At 39.8% G+C, this 23,102-nt stretch overlaps 1 protein-coding gene across 1 annotated transcript in view; it reads right to left on the bottom strand.

Annotated features, from left to right (window-relative positions):
- LOC119266323 (sucrose transport protein SUT3-like) overlaps positions 1 to 23,102 on the bottom strand; it is a 47,153-nt gene that overhangs the window by 12,408 nt on the left and 11,643 nt on the right. Inside the window, exons 2-6 of the mRNA XM_037547774.1 lie at positions 21,096 to 21,161; positions 20,659 to 20,757; positions 20,494 to 20,558; positions 20,320 to 20,404; positions 562 to 595 (exon numbers count right to left, since the gene is read on the bottom strand). Of these exons, the coding sequence (XP_037403671.1) occupies positions 562 to 595; positions 20,320 to 20,404; positions 20,494 to 20,558; positions 20,659 to 20,757; positions 21,096 to 21,161 (349 nt within the window). The remainder of the gene's footprint in view (positions 1 to 561; positions 596 to 20,319; positions 20,405 to 20,493; positions 20,559 to 20,658; positions 20,758 to 21,095; positions 21,162 to 23,102) is intronic.

The raw sequence follows: 23,102 nt of genomic DNA, 5'->3' as shown, positions 1-23,102 counted from the left end.
TGGCCAGAGTAGAGGCACTTAGAGCAGGTTCTCGCATCAGGAGACATGCTCGGAGGAGGGAGCGAGCCGAGGCCTGGCGGCGATGGCGCCGCCTTCGTGGTTGGTGGTTGCACAAGGTCTCCCAGTTCTCTTGTTAGCCATAGGCTCCTCCACTGGCGAGACATAGTGGATCTCAGAACGAGGGCCATGGCGGGGGCGTTCACTGCAGTGACTCAGGGGATTGTGACCATGTCATCGCAGAGTGCCTACATAGGGCTGACAGACGAAGAGGGGCTCGCGTCCAACCGACGTAGCGCTCGGGAGTGGCCAGCGTCGGGGGAGGAGGGATAATCCATGGAGACAAGGAGGGGCATCGGGGCGCGAGAAGGGAGTTGTTGGACGCGGGGACAGGAGTGACCACCAGAGAAAGGCTGCACGGGAAGCGGGTATGCACTCGTCAAATCCAAACATGTTTTCCGCAAAAAAAACATGTTGATGATCGATCGCATAAATTTTTCTTAGATGTGTGGGAAGAACATAAGCTGGATGACCGAACCAAGCAGGGTGATGCTCGTTATATACCTGATAAATCGGCCATCAACGCGCGTGCTGGACCCTAGACAAAAGAACACACAGATAAAAAGACGTCAAGGAGCATATTTATCATGGAACCGAGACCAAGTTTCAGTGGTTCACGCGGTTCACGCTTTCGTTCAAACTTTATAAATTAGACAATGTACCCCACAAATTATTGCCGCAATTGGTTGTTTTATATTTGAGCAAGATGTAAAATATTTATGAGATATGAACATCGTAATATTTTTCACACGCATTGTTGCATGTGTAGTCAATCTTTTCCAAAGTAGCTATGATAGAAACAACAAATCTGTACCTACTAATAAAAAAAATAGGCATTCTTAGTCCGTCATGCTACTAACAAATCTGTACCCACTGGTTTTTTTGACATTATAAACCCGCAGTAGATATCAAATGTTTTTTAAAATACCCATATCTTCTAAACCGTAACTTTAAATTTAACATATTATATATGAATTTTGATTAGAAAAATATGTAGAATCTTAATATGGTGTTATTTTACCTATTAGCAATTTAAACAAAATATTATATAGGGTGCAGTCTTAATCAGTAATGCATTATCCGTCTTTCTATCATATTGGTAGTGATTCGGATTGGGGATGAACACCTCAGCAAAATCAGGATTAGATACGAAACTAAAGATAAATTAAAAATTGGATGCCCTCTATAAAAAAATAAAAAAGAGAATGCATAGAAGATCCGATAAAGATGAGATGTTGCACTATTCTACTATATATAAAAAGAAGAAAGACAGGACATGCATGGCAAAAAGTAAAAAGGAGGCATGCAAGACAAAAAAATAAAATAAAAGACAAGTTTGACAAGATATAAAAAAGATGAAACATGGACCAATACCTATGAGATGTATGGCAATAAATAGTGATGAAATATGGACGCAAGTACCCGCGTCCACGGGAGACCATACAACAATGTTCTTTTTCAGACAAAAAAATATCACTTTATGCTTAAAAAATCATGTATCTTTTTAACAACTCTTCACGTAAATATGCATGTGAAAAAAAGTTTTCAATAGTTACCCTAAGTTGGCGATGCTTATACTGAAAATTGCCCTTTATGCACACATGTCTCCGTAGTGTGCTGATGTGTCATCGTCTGCTTTTATCGTTTTCCTTTACCGGCCGGTAACAATACCTCATTTCACACATGACATGAATAAATACATGATCACTTGCCCGTTTCTTTTTACGGATTAAATCTACATGCAAGCTGTGTTGAAATAAAATACATGTGGAATCTTGAACTGTGCTTTTGTAGGCTAAGACCATTTTTGTTTGGGCCGTAGCTACAAATTCTCAGATTATAGACCTTTTTTGTAAATTAAGAGTGTATGGTATTTTTTTTCTCCCATTGCAACGCAGAAGCCTTTTTGCTAGTCTATATAATGTGAAAAATTGACCACACATGCAACAATGCGTGTGAAAAATAACTCATAAATCATTGTACAATCCCAAACTCGAATGGATAGTGGAACATCACACCAATGTTATAAGGTAACCCAACCACGTGATTGTGAAAATATGCGTTTACGTGCTATCAACAAAAAAAACAATCATTTTAGCTCACCGCTGCATAAACATATATACTTAATTATTTATTTTTGTCCAAATCACACATAGTCGTATTTTTTTCAATCAGTCCATCAGATAATCTTATATTATAGGTGTATTATTCCAGTATTTTCCCTTGAGTTTTGAAAACTTTTACACTGCAGAAATCTCACAACATCTTAACTAGTTCTGTGTGATAAGCTACGATAGAAAATCTTCCTCCTATGTGGTAAAATTGTATCTATATAAAATATAGATATGATTCAGTTGTGTTAGTCAATCCCTCGATGTCATGAATAAAATAAGTTAAATATTCTGCTTGCAGCTCAGTGGCTGATCTGAACCTTCTTTATATAAGCGAGAACATAAATTCTAAATCATATTACTATTTGCACCATGTATTTGTTCAAGGATGCACTCTTTTCAAGTCCCCCATTTGTGCTTGTTATTTCGAGTTTGGGATTGTACAATGATTTATTTTAGAATTGCCATGTAGGGTAAATGTTGAGGTGGAAGAGAGAAATCATAAAAAACTTTTCTTTTCTTAATTAAAGGATGATGTCTTAACACAATTTCTCTCACCACATATCTACTTACCTGAGATAAGACTAACATATTATTCACTATACATAACTTTTTATTGTATTCTTGAGATTATGTAGCACACTTAAGATAAAATTGTCTAATCAACCACTCTACATGATCTAATATAACTCTAGCCAGAGGAGGATTCTTTTCGGAAGTGGGAAATTCTGTGACTTGCATATCTCAACTATTAAAGGGGAGTTGTATGTTGTATGTTCGCCTCCACCCATGCCCCTTCGTCATTTGATTTTCTTTGTCATGTATGTCGTCCCTCCCGTGTCATGTATTAACTCAACCAAACAAAATAAAATCTTGTCAACACCTTAACTAAGTAAAAAATCACTTTTTGTTCCCCTGCATGTACCTAAATTAAATTAAATCTTACCAAAACCTCAACTAAATTAAAAACATTCCATGCGTTCCCCTATCCATACTGAAATCAAATCAAATATTACCAAAATCCAAACTAAATCAAAACTTTCCTGCCTTCACCTACTCATACTCAAATACAATCAAATCTTATAAAATCTTTCTTTCAACTGCTCATACTCAAATGAAACCAAATCTTACATATATTGTGTGTTTAAGGTATATTTCGGACACGGTTGGCATCGAACCGCTGGAATATGTGTGGCTTCAATGCAACGCACAGGCAATTAGCTACTTAGTATGTGATTGAAATGTCCAGTTTTGTTTAGACAATCAAATCCAGCTGCGCATGATTCAATGAGCTACAATAAATGAAGGTAATACAAATCTTTTTAAACTGGAAGGTATTATAGACTTACAACTGCACCATTGTTGAGCACAATCACTACCGTTCAGATTCCAGGCATCTTTACCGGGGCGATAGACCACATACTTCCAAGGTTTCGGTCTGGCGATGAGGCCGAAAGGTCCGGCAAACACATGATGATGCAAAATGAAACCTTTATAAATTGATGCAAAATCCCTACCTATGTCATCGACAAAACTATGACACACTTGTTGATTACAAGGTGGCTGTGGTGAGTTTGTCAATCTCAACACGTGTCGTCTCAACTTCTCTTAGGTGCTCACAGTAGGGTATGAGTGCTTGCCTTTATAGGGATGAGTGTGTGAGCATGTTATTAGCGTATGCATCCGTACTATATTTCTCATAAATAGGAGAAAATGGAAATTAGGAACTTTTCATGTTGTAGCTGGATACCGCAGCATGATAAAAACTACCCACGTATTAGCTCGTGCTCGTACTCGACGTCAAACCCGACTAACAAAAGGTCAAGATTTTCCAAGACGGCGAACGGTTTAGCGCTCACGCTCGTACCGCCTAGTCGTACCAAAGGGCGGCAATAAGGACTGAACTTCTAGAGCAAACTATACCAGACTATACAACCAAGCGTGCTCGTATGAGGCAATAAATACCTCCAATTGAATTGTTTTCCACATCCAATTGGATTGTTTTCCACATCACATGTTGCTAATGTATTTTCTAACCGATCATTTGCTTTATAATTTGCATCAATTACCTCCGTAGCTCCTTAAAAATTAATCCCTTCGTATCAAAATATAAGAAGTTTTGGTTGGTCAACCTACCAAAATGTCTCATATTTTGATACAGAGGTAGTAATTCTCTGTAGAAAATATGTTTTCGTTTATTTAATTTCTTGATTTGATATATGAACTACATTCGTATATTGATTCGGTGATTTTCTCTATGTGTTATTTTCGCATGGGCTTGGACCTTATGTGTTGTCATATACAGTATGGTGCCAACTGTATAAAAGAACCGCACAATCTGCTCTGTTTCTTCAATTTGAAGAACTTCAACCACAGGCGGTTGATAATGTTTTCAATACGAACCTCGTCTCACAAAAGTTTCTTAGTATCGAGTTTCTCACTTTAAGTGAGGATCTATGTTTTTATTAGGCACTTACGAGCTGCACACTCATGTTTGTTAACTTGTCTCACACATACTTCATGCAAATCTAGTGGTACATATTACTCCTAGACTTAGTTTATCGACTTACGCATGGTGCTTAGGTTAGTGAACTTAGTTTTCACACTAATCCTCTGTACTATAAAAAATGAAAAACCCCAAAAGCATAAAAATACCTTGTTTTTAGTCTTTCAAGTAGGTTCTATCGGGGGCAACCACTGGACCACAACTTGGAGATCCATTGAAGCAAGGTCCACATCTATTAAAGGAGAGGTTATATGTGGCCCGACGGTGGAAGTCTCTAACTCTTGCTTAATGTTAATCTTGGGGAGGTAACCACGTCAGACGCTCTCTTTTGATAACTGTATTTTCTTTTTTTACTTTCATAATTTTCCCTAGTTTTTATTTGCAAAGTTTTAAGCGTGGGGAAGTTACTTTTGCATGCATAGTGTTTCGTGCAATGCTCTTTATTATAAAGTTCTTGCGCAATAGTGTGTCCCCTTGTTTTGGCATACTTATTTGCATTCATTTTAGTTAGCGCGAGGAAATCTGATTATTTTCTGGAAGACATTGCCATGTTTTTTTTATCAAAAATAATAAAGGATTCGTTTAAATTCTTTCCATTCTCTCACCTAATTACATAAGTTGGGGACTCTAATTGTGGCTTGATTAGCGATCGAATGTTGTAGAGGGTTTTGCAGATGAACCCAGCGATTTTGGTTGATCTAGGATGTCCAACAATATCCCCCGCAAATCTACTCCCTTGCAGTACTTAGATTTGATTCTTATGCAACATGATACAGTGATGCCCTTGTGTAGTGTTTGCCTTCTTTATGACTAAAGTGATTTCAAAGCCTTTGCATTTATGTTCATATTTTATTGCTAGCCTCTTCAATACCGAGCATTGCCCACTCTCACATTGAGACCTGGCGCATACTTCTCTAGTACATCCAAACCTATGGGAGAACTTTCTCTTGTTCTCCTACACATAAACCCTACATCGCCTCAAAACAGACAACATACCTAGCTATCATGGCAATTTTATAGCCATTCCGAGTATACCGCCTTGCACTACCATCATATTACATTACATGAATAAAGACATATTATTTATTTCGATTTTCCTTGCATGACCGTAGTATGGCTAGCATGATATTTTTATGGCTTGTCCATTTTTTGATGTCTATGCTACGCCGAATCATTGCATATCCTGGCACACAACCTAAGTCATTCATACAGAGTTTCTCTCATGTTTTGATATTGAGTTATGATTACATTTAGTGTGTCACAGAGGTGCTACAAAAGTGTGTTGATCATCATTATAAGGTGTTGCTTCTACCAAAAAGAGAGAGACCAAATAAGAGATGCATCACAGAGGTGCTACAAAAAAGGGTGGTGATGAGAGAAGGAGCAACACCATTTCACTTTTTAGTATACACTTGTGCTTCAAAGTAGCACCACTTCATGCATTGTAGATTAGAAAGTTTCATAAGTTACATGTTTTATTTCGATGACAAGCTTCCTCAAATGCTAAAGGTCTTCATGAGGAAGCAAGTTGGATGCACCTGCACTTAGTCCGTTTGGGAGATTTCACATATTCATAGCTCTGCTTGCATCCTAGTTGCACGGCCTACTCCTCGCATAGTCACATCAACAACGATCATAACGCGTTCCTAATGGCTAGTTGTGTTGATGAAAGACTTCCTATGTTTTCGAATTCTTAAAACCCTAACAATTTTCTACTTTCCCATTAAGCACGAGGCATAGGCTTGCACAAATCTCTGCATAGGTAGTTGAGCGGTTGACTAATGCAGATGGATGATCTTCCAATTAGACCTGGTATTCCTTGGGTTGGTGCTTTTGAGGTGATTGATAATCCATAGTTTCTTTTGTCCATGATGGGCATTGCATTGTTCATAACATAATTTGACCTTCTCTCTAAACCTTTGGCTATGGGAATTTGGACTCTGTAGAAATATTCCATCTTTCTCGACCTCCATGGCAATGGAATTAAGGAGATATCATGTATCACTCCCTTGCTAGTTAATTTTTGCATGCTCGCACAATGAGCATGGGTTCACTCTTGGGGTTTGGTTTCAGCATAAGCTTTCGAGTTGGCAAATATTAGGTAGTCAACCCTCTTACTTGAGGACGAGCAAGATATAAGTACGGGGAGTTTGTTGGCTCTATATTTTATGATTTTTTGAGCTCCTTTGTTGCATGTGCTCTGCATATATCATGTTCCATTGAACCAAATATATGTCCATTAGGCATGATTACTACTTTTCACTCTTTTCATTGTGAGCATTGCATAGTTTTTTTCTTTAGTTTTTACTAGTTTCCTTTGTTTTGTTGTGTCTAAGGGTGTCTTAGAGCAACCTAGGACCAAGCACAATCAAAAGGCCAAAGATGGATTTAATACAGAGGATTACGAGCACCCGACTTACGCCTTTTGGAAGGCCAAAAATGAGAGATTTTTTCCAAAGTGCTCCAAACTAAGATCTAATACCACAGATGCATCGGCGTTGTTCTTGCAATGAGGCCAATAACATTGAAAATAGAGTTTGGATGTAAAAGTTTCCGGATTCGACGACCCTTGGTATGATCAAACCTAGTCGTACCACTGCTCGTACCAGTCCTAGATAGCTCTGAATGATGCCTCTCTAGATAGGATTCTTCAACGATTTTGTCCCTGTTGGTTATTACGTGATCCTTGGCTAATAAGGAAGGGTTTGGGAGACAATTAGGCTCATATAGAGCCCTTAGATCAAAGGAGAAAAGCGGAGGCTTTGGGAGAGCCCTTAAAATACTTCTCCAACCATAGCCGCCACCATCATCCATCATTCGTCCAAGATCAATCTCTATCACCTTCATTGTTGCACCAACAACACCTTCATGGAAGAATGGACAAGATCAATATAAGGAGGAAGAAGCTCGGCCACTGCATGCACCAGCCTTCGAGCTGGTGCCATCTCCACCACGCCGCCTCCACCGACACTTCCTTCATCACCAACACCACCGGCACCATCAGCATCACCATCAGCACTATCTTCACCAACACCGCCATGCCTTCTCGTTTCATTGGCTCAATGCCAGCTGGTAACTTGGCCCTCTCTTTTATGTGCTCCCTTCACATGTTTGAGTAGTCGTACTTATTTTCGAGGATATGGATGAACTCTTTATGACTAGAATTAGATTCCTTCAAGTGATCCAATATCTTATGTTTATTATCGAGTTAGTAGCCTTCACGAATATTGAGAGGAGGCCTCTCTTGAATTATCATTGTGATTGCTCGTGAAGCAAACTACTTTTGTTTGTTTAGGTTTTGATGTTTAGGTATTGTGAGAAAACAGTAAAAGCTTCTTTCTTGTCCTTCTGCAGTTGGTAGGGGAGTAAGAGGGAAACTCACATCTGGCTGCATCCATGGGGAAACCATTAAGAACCGTAGTGATAACTGGCATGGGGCAACTTTGGTGGTGGCCTATGTGATATGAAGTCTACTTCGAGTAGAACATATATGTATCGGGAACCGCCCACTTCGATATATAAAGAGTGTCTTAGTGATATGATAGAGAGCTATGCTCTGCACTTCTTGCGTGGATCATATTAGTAGCAATGACTCTGGAGCCCTTGAGAACACCTTACTTTTTTACATTTCCATTCGTAGTTTACATAAACTCCTTTTCATTCCTTTTTCCTAGTAACTTATAGAGTAGTCTATTTCCAAAGTTTGGTTTGGGTGTGTATGGAACTACATTGGCAGTAACATAATTATGAGGTTAGTAGTGCCTTCCATTCTACTGTCTATGGATTCGACACTCAACTTATCGCGAAAGTGCTACAACTGCCTTTTCTCTTGTAGGACATCACAAATGATGCCCATCAAAAGGAGTAACAGAACAGTGTCCACAGAAGAAGGCAACAAGATGTCATGTCCTACAAGCCTCCACGTTTATGATACTACTCGTATCGCATGCCACCATCTCCATGATGTGATGCATGACAACATCAATAAAGGGTCTCTAGGCTCATTTGCATCAGAGGCACTCCGAAACCCTATTCAGCCCATCTGCACTATAAAGGATAGGAAACCTTCACCAAATGAGAGCCACCAATAAGACGACTGACCATTCATCAGAGCTACCAACTCGTTCCGATCTACATTACCCACCACCACTCTATAGCCATCGCCATCGCCATCACCATAGCCTTTATCTCCACTAGTCATCATACTTGTAATCGAGTGTATAACGTGATCAACATTGTATGACTTACTCATTCATCCCTAAGTAGAAATCTTCATAATGTCTATTGTATGTGATTTATTTGTGTTGTGTGAGTAGTCCCCAAGGGCTAAGGGGTGTCATAGCCTCGTATCCCCATGTACAAGCGTTAAGGTATCATTGGATTACTTTGAGTTAACATTATCTCTATGTGCTACACAATGGTTTTGTCCCCTCCTGATCCTAGGGCTGACAGATACACAAGATACCGAAGATTTAACAAGGAGATGCTTAGGGTGAAGAAGAATGGAAGGCTATGACGAACGTCGGTGGCAATAATATTAGTATTCTAGCTGAAAGATAGTGTCTAGGGGTAGATAAGGTGCAATCATTAAGTGCCCAATGTATTGCTCTACTTTTCCCTTAATAACTGAGCTAACCCCATGTGTTGAAGGGCCTTTGTTGGACCATAGAACCATGATTCAGAGGTACTTGGTTGCGGGGTATTTGGATGCATCTCCCATAACAATACTTTGATAAGATATATGTAACAATGTTTACCAGTGCCATGTTGATTATCTGATAGGATCTCGAGTGCAAGTTCATAGCTGCAGGTGAAAACCTTTAGACCTAGCCTATTTTTTATTGTTTTCTTTTAGTCACCTATGCATTTTGATCTGGGGCCATTTACCAATCTAACAACTTAAACTCTACTCCTATTTGTGTCTTCTTACTTGGTGCAATGTCTCGTACTTGATGGCTCCCCAATCCTGGACAAGTCCTTCCCTCTAATGGGCAAGACAATGGACATAGTGGAAGAATACCCCCCTCACACATTTTATCATCAAAATGCTGAACTTGGACACAATATGTTCGTTTCCACTACAACACTTACTCCATATGAGCAGGAACACAAAGGTACAATGGGTCTTGATGATATGTTTATCCTCCTACTGGACTTGGACAATTTGCACGATAATAATGCTCATATATTTATGGCACGCCCCATTTTTACCTTCTGCGTGCTTTGATTTGCCACCTATTTGTGATGACAATATATGATATCAAGTAGTTGTGATACCGTTCTACATGTGATATCTTACGTCAATCCCATATGTTATATCATGCTTGATAGTCCCATGAATTTGTCTTGTGCTATGCTTAAGGTTTCTGAAATCACATCTTCAAGATCTATCCTTAGCACCTATGCATATGAATTAAGTTGAATTTTATTTGTGCGAGACATAGTTGAAATGTTTTAGCTTGTGTTATTTGCATATATTATTATGATATTACCATGTTATGTTTGCATAATTCTTATAATAAACTTCATATGCCTTGCCATGACCACCTTTGTATGGTAAATGTTCTTGGTAATGCCTCACATATTGTAACAAACATGATGAATAGTTCTTCTTTATGTTGTTTTGATTTCAAGCATAATAGTGCTATATGTATAATTTGTGGTTAACATTTTCCCATCCATAAAATAAGAATGCTTTGTGTGTCGTGTTAAGTTTGTTGACTAATTTTTCTTCCATACAACTTGACTGCATTTATACCCATGCTTTGCACATGTCATTCCATAAAAAAATTTCAAAACTCTACTTGCTTGCTTCAAACATATAGAGTTTGGAGTGTAACAATGTTTATTCTATTGCACATGAGAATGCCCCCACAGACTTCTCCCATATGATTGGAGATTTTTTTTGTACCATGTGCAACATGTTTTTTTCCTTCCTTGCACAATATGCGTAGTGCCATGGATATAAACATTGATGCACATATTATTCATGCGCTTTGAGTTTAACAGTGATGTACAAATGAACAAACACATCGTGATGGATGATCTCTTTATCTACCATGCTAATTAGTTTTGTCTTTTGCATGTGTAGGACGTCACGACTACTTCTCAAACAAGGCGTAGGTCTCCATGGAGTATCATTCCTATCTTCTTCTTCATGACACGGATTCACGTACCTCTTCTAAATTGCACTCCAATGGTTCTTTGGTATCTTCCACTACATATGTTTTGCCCATATTACCATATTCACAATGCATGGTTTAATCATTACTATTCCAATGACATGCCTTTGTGACCCATGCTCTGCATTATAAATCACCCATCACTGTGTTACTTTTATGTGTATTTACAAGCTTGGTGGAGTAACTTTCTTTTATCATTTTAGATCTTTCACCCATACCTTTCATGATGCTTGTTGTGTTGGGGGTGGCATGATGTCACATTTTTGTTTATGTAGGAGTTCTTGCCTACACAATGAAAATTTTGCCATGGTTTTCTTTTGCATATACCTTGTGTGTTGCATCACCCATGATGAATAATTGCTCTTTCCATACGGTTGATGGCAACCATTTCCATGCTTTTCACAGGCTTTGTTTTGAATATTGTCTAATAATTCCCATTGTTGCCACCATCATGTTGAATACTTGCTATATTATATGTGCTGAGTGTGACATTGCTTTATTCTTGCACGATAAGGCCCCCATAGATTTCTCATATATACTTACATATTTTTACATGTTACATGTGAATCATGCTTGTTTTCCTTATTTACAGCATGCATGTCATTTCTATGACATATGCATAAATACACCGTATATTTATCAACCGTATTACTTGCTAATGGTATGCGCAAGAGAAGAGATGGGTATTGATGGATGACACATTTTTGTACCATGAACGCACATTATTTTCTTTGTTTTGTGCATGTGTAGGCCTTTAGTACATGATGATTGACATGCTCCATTTTTGTGGTAAGTCTGATCTATCACTTCTCTATGGTGATGATGTTTTAAGTAGAGGGAGACTCCTCTTGAAGGGTGCGGAGAATGACATGAGAAATTGCATCCGACGATCATCAACATGGCTTTGTCTCCATCGCGAAGGGTCACATGCATCACATCTACTAACATGAATTCTGCCTTTTATGCATGTCTACTTGATTCTCTCATGGATGGTATAATACTTGATGCTCCTTCATTTGCGCATATAAGTTGCCTAGTGACAATTGTGCAATGGAGGGGAGCATGCACAAGAAAGAGCTCACACCATTTGCAGTGGGAGATGGGGAGCGAAAGAAGAAACACCAAGACACTCACGTGGCGAAAGACGGGGAAGGATGGCCACATCCAAGTGGCCAATATAACAAGCTCATCCCGCCCGGTAACACTAGCAGGAACCCGAGAAAACCTGACATTTGTTCCTATTATACCACCCACTTACCCCGATGTAAACTGTTGGAGCATGCCACCTACCTCCAATGCCTGGCAAACACTCGCCTCACTAGCCGGTTATATCAGCGAGGAGGACCCCATATAACCACCACATGCGCGCAACTTTTAGGCGACTAGCCTATGTATAGTTTCGTCCTAATTTACCCCATTGTGGGTGGACCTATATATACCCATCCCCCATCCTATATAATGTTTAGCTAAGAAATGACAATACATTATAGCTTAGCTCATGTACCTGCCCTTGTGGGACCTCTCCTTGTTAAGATGACTCCTCATATAGTACAAGGCCACTGTTTGCAGTGAATACTCGTTTGGAGTTCAAGACCTCCACTTCTGGAGAAGGTTCGTTCCATGAAATTCAAGCCATCCATGTCTTATGACTTGGGGAAGAATCTTCCACCTTGTTGTTTGCTTCACCAATGAATTTTTAAGAAACAATGGGAACCATGTGGTGTGGATGTATGATTACAAGAGGGTGTCGCCTTGGAATCACTAGTTTTCCATGTGTTTTCCTTCATTTCTTTGTGATTCCTCATGATTTCCTCCATTTCCTTGTGTTGTTCCGCAAATACACCTAAAATTCATGAAGATCGGGCCACCCTTGTGATTCCAGCGCCGATCCAAGGCTCAACCGGTGTATGGTGGAGGCCACCATAGGATTTTGTCATCAGCGTGCGGCATGGTACTATGGTTCTCCAGCGTATGACACACATTTTGCCCCACGCATGCACGGGATTTGGTGTGCCACAATGCTCCATGGTGGTGGCCACCCTAGGATTTTGTGAAAATTTAGGGACTTGTTCATAAATTGCTAAGAAAATGGAAGTAGTTTGTTATAATGAGTTCCTTGGTTCTCCCCATAAAATAATTGTGCAAAAACACATATGCAGTTTGCTGTTCTCATGCCATGGAGCCTAGAACATAGGGGAAAACAATTTAGAAATACTTGTAGATCGCTTCGATGTGTCAGGATTCGCTTCTATTCGAGAAGTCAACATCCTCATGTGGAAAATATTTCCGGTAGTTCACTTATTGGCTGAAAATTTCACTTTGAGTTCACTAAACTATACTTAGCCGACTTCTATTAGCAAAGCTCAGTTCAGTTGCCCCTTTGATGCAACTCACTTGTCAATTTGGACTGCGCCAAAACACGAAGTCTAGTTTTTATTAACTTCTCTTAAACCGTAAGGAACTAGGAAGATGACGTCTAGTTTTTTTCCTCTTCGATATGTTTTCAATAATATCCAATCTACATCATTCTCGCAAGCGATAAAAAGTCTAAAAAATACTATCGATGTCGCTCGATGGGAAAAACTCCGTTTTCAAAATTGCCATTAGACCACAATGAAGCTTGAAAAGTGTGTCACATAAAAAAGGGGTCACCTAATCCATAGCTTTCCACTAATATACTTTACGCATGATTTTGACAAACAATTTGATAATTGTCTCAACAGTTATACCAAAAGCCACGTCAAGTTTATAAGGTTTCACTATTTAAATTTTGTGGTTTCTCTGTTGTAGTTCAAAGTGCTTGCCGAATAAGTGTTTGTCAATTAAATATGTGTTATGTTAGTGTACCCATGGAGATGCAATCCAGCTATTCACCCCACTCATGATCCTGGCAGCTAAACTAGTAGAAAATCCAGAGAGAGAGAGAGAGAGAAAGAGAGAGAGAAAACATGCACCTCACTGACAGGTGTGGGTCCATACTGCTCGGCTCTCCCCAGAGCATCCTTAAATCAACCTACACTTTTTGTCACCCCCTCCTCACAATTCGACTGTCCTCCCAAAACATTGCTGCTCTCCTCTCCAACTGACCTCACCTCCCCTCTCGCCCCTACCAACCAGATCCAACCACCACTCCCCCAAGCAGCTGACGACACCACCTCTCCGCTTGCCTCCACCACACCTCTTCCTGGAAGGAGATGTGCTCTGAAAACCAAAATCATGGGTGGAGGTAGAAGTGGCGCATGAACCCATGGAGAGGAGGAGGTCAGTGTGCTCCTTCTGTGGTCACAATGGGGTCCTCACCATGGGTGATGAGGAAGACACGAGGAGATAAGATCTAGACAAGAACCGTCAGAATTTGTCAAGCTCACTATGTCACATCGTCGTCATGCCTATCCCCATCCCAGCATGGCGAGAACAACAAAAACATATCCCCTACCCTCCTCACTATAGTAAATAATTGACACCAACTACCTCCCTCTAAGGTGGGATCTAGTGATGTGCATCTGGCCTAGGCACATGACACGTTGGCCGTGAGGTCTTCCCCCACCATTGCTTGAATGTCGAGCAGGAGCCTCCTACTCCCCATCAGGATCTGGCTGGCAAAACACTGATTTGTTTGTGCGCTCTATGATGCAATGTGTCACCATCACTTGGGTCCTTCCCATGTCTGTCTTGCTTTCTCTTCACTAGATATGACCGGTGAGCTGAAGTTGGTTGACATCGCGGACGCCGACCGTCCACCTCCATCACCACGAGGGTCTCTGAATCAAGAAATTGGCGAGCTCCCCTCCTCCACATCCCCGTAGTAGAACTTTGACTGCACATTACGATGTATTTTCTCATGTTGTAACTTAGTGGTTGACCCATTACAACTTAATGATTGATCAAGTAGAACTTAACAACATATTGTATTTGTAGAGATCTTCGTGTGAATTGACAAGTAGTTTGTAATATTTGGCACTTCGTGTAAAATTTTAGGCACTTCATAATCATTTGGCACTTTGTGTATGTGTGGCACTTCATAACAATTTGGCAATTTGTTGTAAGTGGACCTTGACATGTCTGGCAGTAAATAGCGATTTATTTCTCCCCATCCATGTTTTATTTTACTTTTTCATAGGCACTCGACGCAGGGATACAACCATTCCTAATTCTCCTCGGAACATTAGGTCAGTCGAAAAGAAAGCACGGTGTAGCTGGCGTCAGCATCTCTTGTTAGGTTTGCATGCACAAGGGTGGTGGGTATGTCTCTTTGTGTGTCCCGTGAGGCTTTGATCTTTCCATGTACAATTCCCCTTGTCATACCACCACTATTCCACACTCGCTATTTGTATTATATTGTATCATAACCTAGCCAACACCTACTTTTCTATTTATGTTCTTCGTTACCTTGCAAAGCTACATATTTATACCTACTTTTCTAGCGCCGTTGCCGGGAGCAATAGAGTAGGATGGAAATTATTTTGTATGTTTTTTTGCTTTTATCACTAAGTAGTTTCGTTATTCTTGTTCTTGTTTTCTTTCTTTAGTTGGGGGTAAAATTTTAAAATGCAAAGTTAATAAATTACTTGCACCTTTATGCACTGCTTAACGCTTTAACGAAAGCGCTGCCACGGAGACAACACGAAAGTTTTAGAGAGTCTTATTCTTCTTTCGTGTGCTATTTTTTTCAAAAACAAAACAAAAATAAAGAAGGGAAACGAAAACCTTTTCTTAAAAAGATAAGTGGTTGAATAGTTGTGCATTAAAGAAGTGAGGGTCGACCTTGAACACTTTGCTCATGCTCATGGAAATAATGTAAAGATTCTCATGGAAGTTTGTCATAAAAATAACTATCCCCATGTATAAAACACTATACCATAAAAATGAAGTGCCAAGGTTTGCCTATAGGTTGTTTAAATTGCATGTTTGATGTGTGCTCTGCGGAAACAGAAAGTTTTGTTGTCGTAATTAAATTATTATATTTTCCTTGAACATGCTAATTTTATGAATTTTTTAAACAGTATTGTAATAATTTTTTATTACTTCCTAATCTTTCACAATTTTTGGAGCTTCATAAGTATATGTTTAGAATTAGTTACTATAGACTATTTGGTTTAGACAGATTGTGGTTGTAGTTTTTTATCCGCTCATTCTGAATTTTCATGGCTTACATTGGGGGATATAAATTGTGAAAATGATAGTGTATAGTAGCTAATGTTTGAAAACAATTATGTAACTTGTCTTGACAGTACATGATTTGGTGATTTATATTTATGTATACTGGTCTGTCTCACGAGTTCTGCTGAATTTTCTATGGATGAAAATTTTAAAACTCACGGGAGATATCGATACGAGAGAAAGTTGGAGAGATGCAAGATCTGAAGATTGGGGATGCCCGAGGGATCCCCGAGAAATATTTTTAAGATATCTCAAACTCCAAGCCTCGGGATGCTCTGGCATCCCCTTCATCATTTTCAACAACTAAAGGTATGTCTTGGTTGAGACTATATTTTATTCACATGATATGTGCAAAGTATTAGAGCATCATTTTTCTTTTTCTTTTCAATAAATTTACACTATGCTGGTTGAGGATGATTTCTTAGTGTCCATGGTTGATTTATAGAATAATCCATGCAGTTCACTTATAATATCTCTTGATTATGGCTTTATTTGTGCGTCACTTAAATCTTCTGAGCTTGGCTTTATAGGATGCTTTGTGTGCTTCAATTATATCTTTTGAGCTTGGATATTGGTCTCTTTATACTAATGTTATTTGTAGAATGCTCCACGAACTTCACTTATATCTTTTCGAGTATGGATCAAATTATCATTGAAAGTGGCTTTGAAGAGGTCAACTTTAGATAGTATTGATGTCACTATTTAGGAGGTTGATGCAATTCATGTGGATTACATTATTATTGAAAGTGGGATGGAAGAGGTCAAACTTTAGTCATTAGTATTGATCCCACTATCATGCGGAATCCCTCATTGAGTAAGTATGATCATTTACTCTTGTGCTTCACTTATATCTTTAGAGTAAAATTTAAGAATGAATTAAATGCCATGTGCTTCATTTATGATATGTATATTGAGAAGTAAACATGCATCCTCTGTTTACTTTATTAAAATAGAAGTGAATATGATAGTGCATGTATTTAATCAAGCAAGAGAGTTATATTATAATGACAAAGAGCATTAGTTGCATTAAGTTGAACCTATTATGTTGTGGTGGTAAGTATCTCCCAATGAAGGACAGATGATTGGCTTGGCACATGCTTACACATGTTTGATAAATTCTAGTTCATCCTTAGAGGTATTCAAGGTTTGAAGGTTATCATCGGGATTTTATTTCCTCAATAATGTTACTATTAGAAAATCAATGATTAATGTTTTTGTGCGTGGTAAAGTCGTTGCCCACAGTCTTTTACTAGCCTTTTCTAGTACTAAGCAGAATTACCGCTTGTGCATCCAATCCTTGAAACAAGTTTATGCCACAAAGTGTCCACCGTACCTGCATATACATGGTATTTCACCGCCATTCCAAGTAAATTTGCAAGGCCACCTCTAAAACTTCAAATAAACTTATATTTTGTGTGCTCATAAAACTCATGGAGTGGTGGGGGTAGTCACTATCTTCCGTACTAAATGTGCTTTACTTAGGACGTGAGTTTACTCTGCTTGTTAAGTTTATGATATAGCTTGTATAGGGATGCCCAATCCTAATAATATATTTTTGAAAAAGAAGTTGAAAGTTGGCAGGCACCCATGGATTCAGCTAGCCATGGTTTGTGTTGGTTATGCTGAAGGAGTGTTGATGCATGGCAACTGCTCTTAATGTGTTTAGAATGGAAGGAGATGGAAACCATTGTTGCTAAACCGTTGACAGGAAAAGTACACATCTCAAAAAAGTTATCTCTATTTTAAACAAATGAGTTCTGGTGCATGTTAATCTCTACTTCTCTCTGTGAAGGGCCTATATTTTTTACTTTTATTGTTGAGCCAATTCCATCTTCTTTTTCTTGCGGCACCAGGTATTGAGTATGGCCATCACTCTTAGCTTTGTATGCATTCTCATAGTAGTAATTTGTTGAGCATTGTATAAGTATGATGGTTATGTTCAAATTGCGGTACCTAGTCATCATCTATACTTCATTGGTTGCTTTAAGTTTGTAATATAATCCTAAAATATTAACAAGATACTTCATGACCACTTTATTATATGTTGAACTTAATGGAATGATGTTACTTGTTTTTAGAATTATCATTGCCTATGTGATCAAAGGTTTTCTCTATCCTACAATTCACACTTCAAAAATTATTCTTGTTATCATCTACCTACTCGAGGACGAGCAGGGATTAAGCTTGGGGATGCTGATACGTTTCCAACATATCAAATTTATTTGAAGTACTCATGCTATATTAACATCAACTATATGCGGTGTTCAGGTTTTGCTGCAATTTTATATTATTTTTCTGGACTAACCTATTATCTAGTGCCTAGTGCAGGTTGTTTTCTGCATATTTTTTCTTTCATGAAAAATCAATATTTAGGAAGTTCAAAATACCGCGGCAATTTACTCTGACTTTTTCTGGAATATATGTTATTTTTGAGCGAAGGAACAACGCAAGACAGTGCCTGAGGGCCCCACACGACCAGGTGGTGTGCCCACCCCCTAGTTACGCCATGGGCCCGTTTGGGGGCTGTGGATCAGTTAGAGCCCCTTTTTATCCGCAGGAAAGCTAATTTATGGAAAAAAAATTCCCTCAAAATTTCCGTCCGGTCGGAGTTACGGACCTCTGACTATAAAAGAAACAGTGTTCGACTAGAAAATAGTGGCAAAAAACAAAGATATATGGAGAAGAGATCCAATATCAGAGGGGCTCTCGCCCCTATGGGAGCCATAATGGACAAGGATCAGAGGGGACAAACTCTCCCGTCAAGGGGCAGGCCATGGAGGAAGAATTCGAAGCGGGGCTCTCAACCTCTGTCTCCCGGTGGTGCCGAAGTGTCGTTAGGGGAACCATCATCGTGGCGATTGTCTTGATGAACGTCACCGTCTTCAACAACATCTCAGTCACCTTCTTCACCTCTTTTCAGAAGTCCACTCTACCAGAACCCACTGGAATCCCCTACTTGACATGGTGTTTTGGTGCTATGAATTATTACCCAATTATTTGTGTCATCACTATTATGTTTGAGTAGATTCTTGTTGTCCTTTGGGTTAATTGGTAAATTTCCATGTTTGGTTGAGTTGCTTGTTGTTATGTTACTATCCTTATGTGTCCATCATATGAGCTCGCATGCGGATCATGCCATAGGTTTAGTTGTAAGTTGGTTGGACTATGCATATGGGGGCAGGAGTGACAAAAACCTCGTCGGACCATATAAATTTATACATATAGGATTGAAGGGGGACCAATATATCTTGCTGTTATGGTCGGGCTTTACCTTAATGAACTTGTTAGTAGTTGCAGATCCTTGCTAATAGTTCCAGTCAGAAGTGCATAAAATTATGAGTAAGGGATGGCATGCTAGCAGAGGCCTCTCCCACATATAAACTTGCGTTGATGATCGATTTAGTAACTTAGTTGATTGCCTAGGGACAATTCTGCACACCATACCACCACTATTCCACGCCCTCTATTTGTATTTAATTGTATCATTACTTAGATAGCACCTACTTTTACGGTTATGGTCTTCGTTACCTTGCAAAGCTACCTCTTTGTACAAACTTTGTAGTTTTATTTCTTGTTTCTAGATAAAGCACACGCTCGGTTTACATAGGGTTGTATCAGTGGCAGATAGGAGATGGGGAATGTTGATCTTACCTTCAGCTACTTGTGTGTTCGACACTCCATACTCACCACTTCTATCTTTGGAAAGTTCTATGGCAATTCCTTACACTTGGGGATTATAACGTACTTGTTGCAGTTTGTATTGACTTGGCACATTAGGTTTGTTGATGTTTTCCCACATTTATGTTATCACAATTATTAACCATAGATTAATTGAAAATATTTCATTATTGTCAGCAATGTCAAACAAATGTTAGTTAAATACAAACAATTTTCACATGAAGATAGAGAGGTACTCAGTTTTGAATTATTCATGTGGGTAGAGGCATGATGTTGGGTGGATACATGACATGACGTGTGTACGGAGGAGAGTGGATATGATTTGACTCAATGTTTTATGAAAATGCAACAAATGGAACGTGTTGAAATTTCTTCACATATCTCAAGAGTTAATGGATGGCTTACATAGAATCTCCCTGGTTAGTGCCTGACATGATTATTATTTTCTATACCTATGGAGAATTGCCATTTTCTCTAATGATTCTTTTGCCCCTTCGATTTAACTAGTACTAAAATCTTCATAACAATTTTTTTGACTGAAAGTAATAAATTTTTATAGTCTAGAGTACCAAAATTAACTATGAAATATGTCGATATGCTCTTGACCAAGCATGCGCAGACTCACTTGCACTGTGTTATTGGAGAAGTCAAGCAGCCAAAAGCCCAAAATGAAGGCGGCAGCCGCACGGTACCGAGGCCCAGTGTAATCTCTGTACAAATCTCTCGTCAACTTAGTGTTAGATTTTCGTAAGATTCTTTACTTTGCTACTATATGCCTGAAATTAAAGATTTAGCTTACTTGCAATCCTCCTTCGTGTCCCCAAGTGCGTACCCGATGTCCGAGGAGAACCCAACAATTATAACCTACGGGGTCACACATATGAGTGTGGCAACACATTAGTGACTGTTCATAATAGGCTGATGGTGTATGTCAGCCGAAGAGGTATGATTGCATGGTACTCACCGATATGGAGATGACGATGCATCCCGAGAGGATAAACGGTCTCCGCCTCCCTAGTGGCGAACCGCACTTGTCACTAGAGAGACCCACGCATGGTTGCACCTTCATGAACATACGATGCATGCATTAATTTGAAATATATGCTTCACAATAAACTCGCGGGGAATACGCCAACTCCTGAATGAATCAGAAAAATCATGTGCTTTGCTCAAATGATGGATAAAAGTGATGTGCACTTTATATCACTTCTTATTCTTTTAATAAATATTCATGAAGTTGCACCATGAATTTATTGCTTTTATAGACCACGGTTCAAAGTATGACAAATAAAAGAAGAAACAGGTGTGCAGGTTTTCCTCTCTTAAGTTGTTAGAGAGTTATCTTATGGAAATCAAACAATAACTCCTTGTTCTACAAGATCCATTGTCATAGTTACTTACAATTAATCCAGCAATAGGACCACAGAGCCACATAACTGAAGTAAGAGCGTGAGGTATTCCCAATGTCTGTCGAAGCAATAGTAAACATATTAAACCATGTTAGTGAATCCAAGCATGTATACACTACAATGATTGTAACTATAAATCTAACATAGTTTCTTAGTATAACTTCAAAACAAACAATGTTTCGGCTATCTTCAATCAAAATTATATCACATATCACACACATGTGAAAATTATAGCATGTTCGATATCTTTCCACCTCCATAAAAGTTCCAAATTTGACTCATTCCTCTTAGATACGGCTCCATGTTCTAAAGCTTAGAATGAGGAACACATTCTCTCACATCTCTAGGTCCCTAATCTCACATCTCTTATTAATATCTGGCATCTTTATTAGGCCAATGATAAATGTGAGATAAGCTAATTTTTCCATGCAACAGACTCCATCCAGATCCGCATGAAATATAATTTCTAGCATAAATCAATTGGCATTCGTCCCGCACCACCGTCCAAAGCATAAGTACGAACGATGCCATATAAAAGAACAATATTGTAATTAGCCTGTCAAAGCCCATGATAACTCACTCTTATCATCCTCCATTTACCATTGTTGCCTCCCAAGCACTGTTCACCTGAATTAACATGCACCAAGCACAACCCCAGGAACCGGTATTACTGATCGACAGTGTCGACCCATTGACATAGTGATGCAGAGCATCCCAAGGTCATCCCCATGGACCTACCATCGTCGCATCAAGTGCCTACCGGACCCATGACTCGATCACGTGCAAGAGCCCTTGAAACCGAGGTGACATCTCTCCTCTCACAATTCCACTTCGATGCGCATGAAGCATGGCTACTACCTCATATGGATACTTTGTGCATACTCATGTACAATGGAGAAGCTAAGGAACAAGGACAAGAAGAAGAGGAAGATGGACGAGAAGACGGAGAAGAAGAAGGGATGTAGGAAAAGTCCCAGCCACCGGACGACTGACCGGGACCGGACGTCCGGCGCCTGAAGCCTCAGCCGAACCCCAGCGAGCGGACGTCCGGCCCAGACCGGACGACCGGTGCCCCTGCACCCGAAGAGAACGAGTGGATGTATGGTCTGGACGGGTCGACCAGCGCACCAGCACCCGAGCCAACATTAGCGGAAGTCCGGAGCTACTGGACGTCCGGCACCCCCATCACAGAGCAGAACCAACGGACGACCGGAGGACACCAGACGTCCGGCGGCTCCTGAGACACCGGACGACCGGTCCCCAGCGGCCGTCCGGTACCTGGCTGCGTCCAGATTCGGGCCCGAGGCCCATGTACCCCTTCACTTCGCCCCATTTGCACTTAGACTATAAATAGACCTCTTCCACCTCCTAGCTAGGGTCAGCATTGGTTTAGCTCATACTTCGAGATAGAGCTCCGCTCATCCATCCCGATCAACTCCTCAAGAGAGACTGCGGCCCCTCCGGAGAAGATCAACTTGGATTCAAGACCCCCTCTTGGGCGGCCCCATCAAGACCTCCTTCTAGGATCTTGGATCATCGTGTATCTCTTTGTGTTTCGAGGATCTAGCACATGTGTAATCGAATCTTGTTGGTTTGAGTGATTCTCTCGTATTTTCCCTCGTGAATCCCCTCGTGTTCTTCGTGTTTCTCTTTGGCATCCGCTCCTTTCGTGAAAGATCGGCCATCTAGGGTTTCACCCTACATCATCTTGGTATCATGAGCAAGGTTGATCACGATTTCGGATACCCCCTCTTCGTTTTTCTAGCTTGATTTTGTTGTTTTTCGTCCTAATCCGAAAATCCCCACCAAAAATAGCCCCAAAATTTTTCTTGTGTTTTGTGAGTTGTGATGATGTTTTGTTGGTTTTGATCCGTGAATTTGTTGCGTTGCAAGTAGATCTAGCCTTCCCCCGCCATCTCCACCTCGAAATCCCTCCCAAATTCCCCATATTCCCCCCCAAAATCACCTCCCGGATCTAAAATCTCGAGTTGACCCCGAC

The sequence above is a fragment of the Triticum dicoccoides genome, chromosome 1A (assembly GCF_002162155.2).
Source record: "Triticum dicoccoides isolate Atlit2015 ecotype Zavitan chromosome 1A, WEW_v2.0, whole genome shotgun sequence".
Lineage (NCBI taxonomy): Eukaryota > Viridiplantae > Streptophyta > Magnoliopsida > Poales > Poaceae > Triticum > Triticum dicoccoides.
Note: the sequence above shows the minus strand (reverse complement) of the source record. Positions and strands in the feature narration are given on the sequence as shown.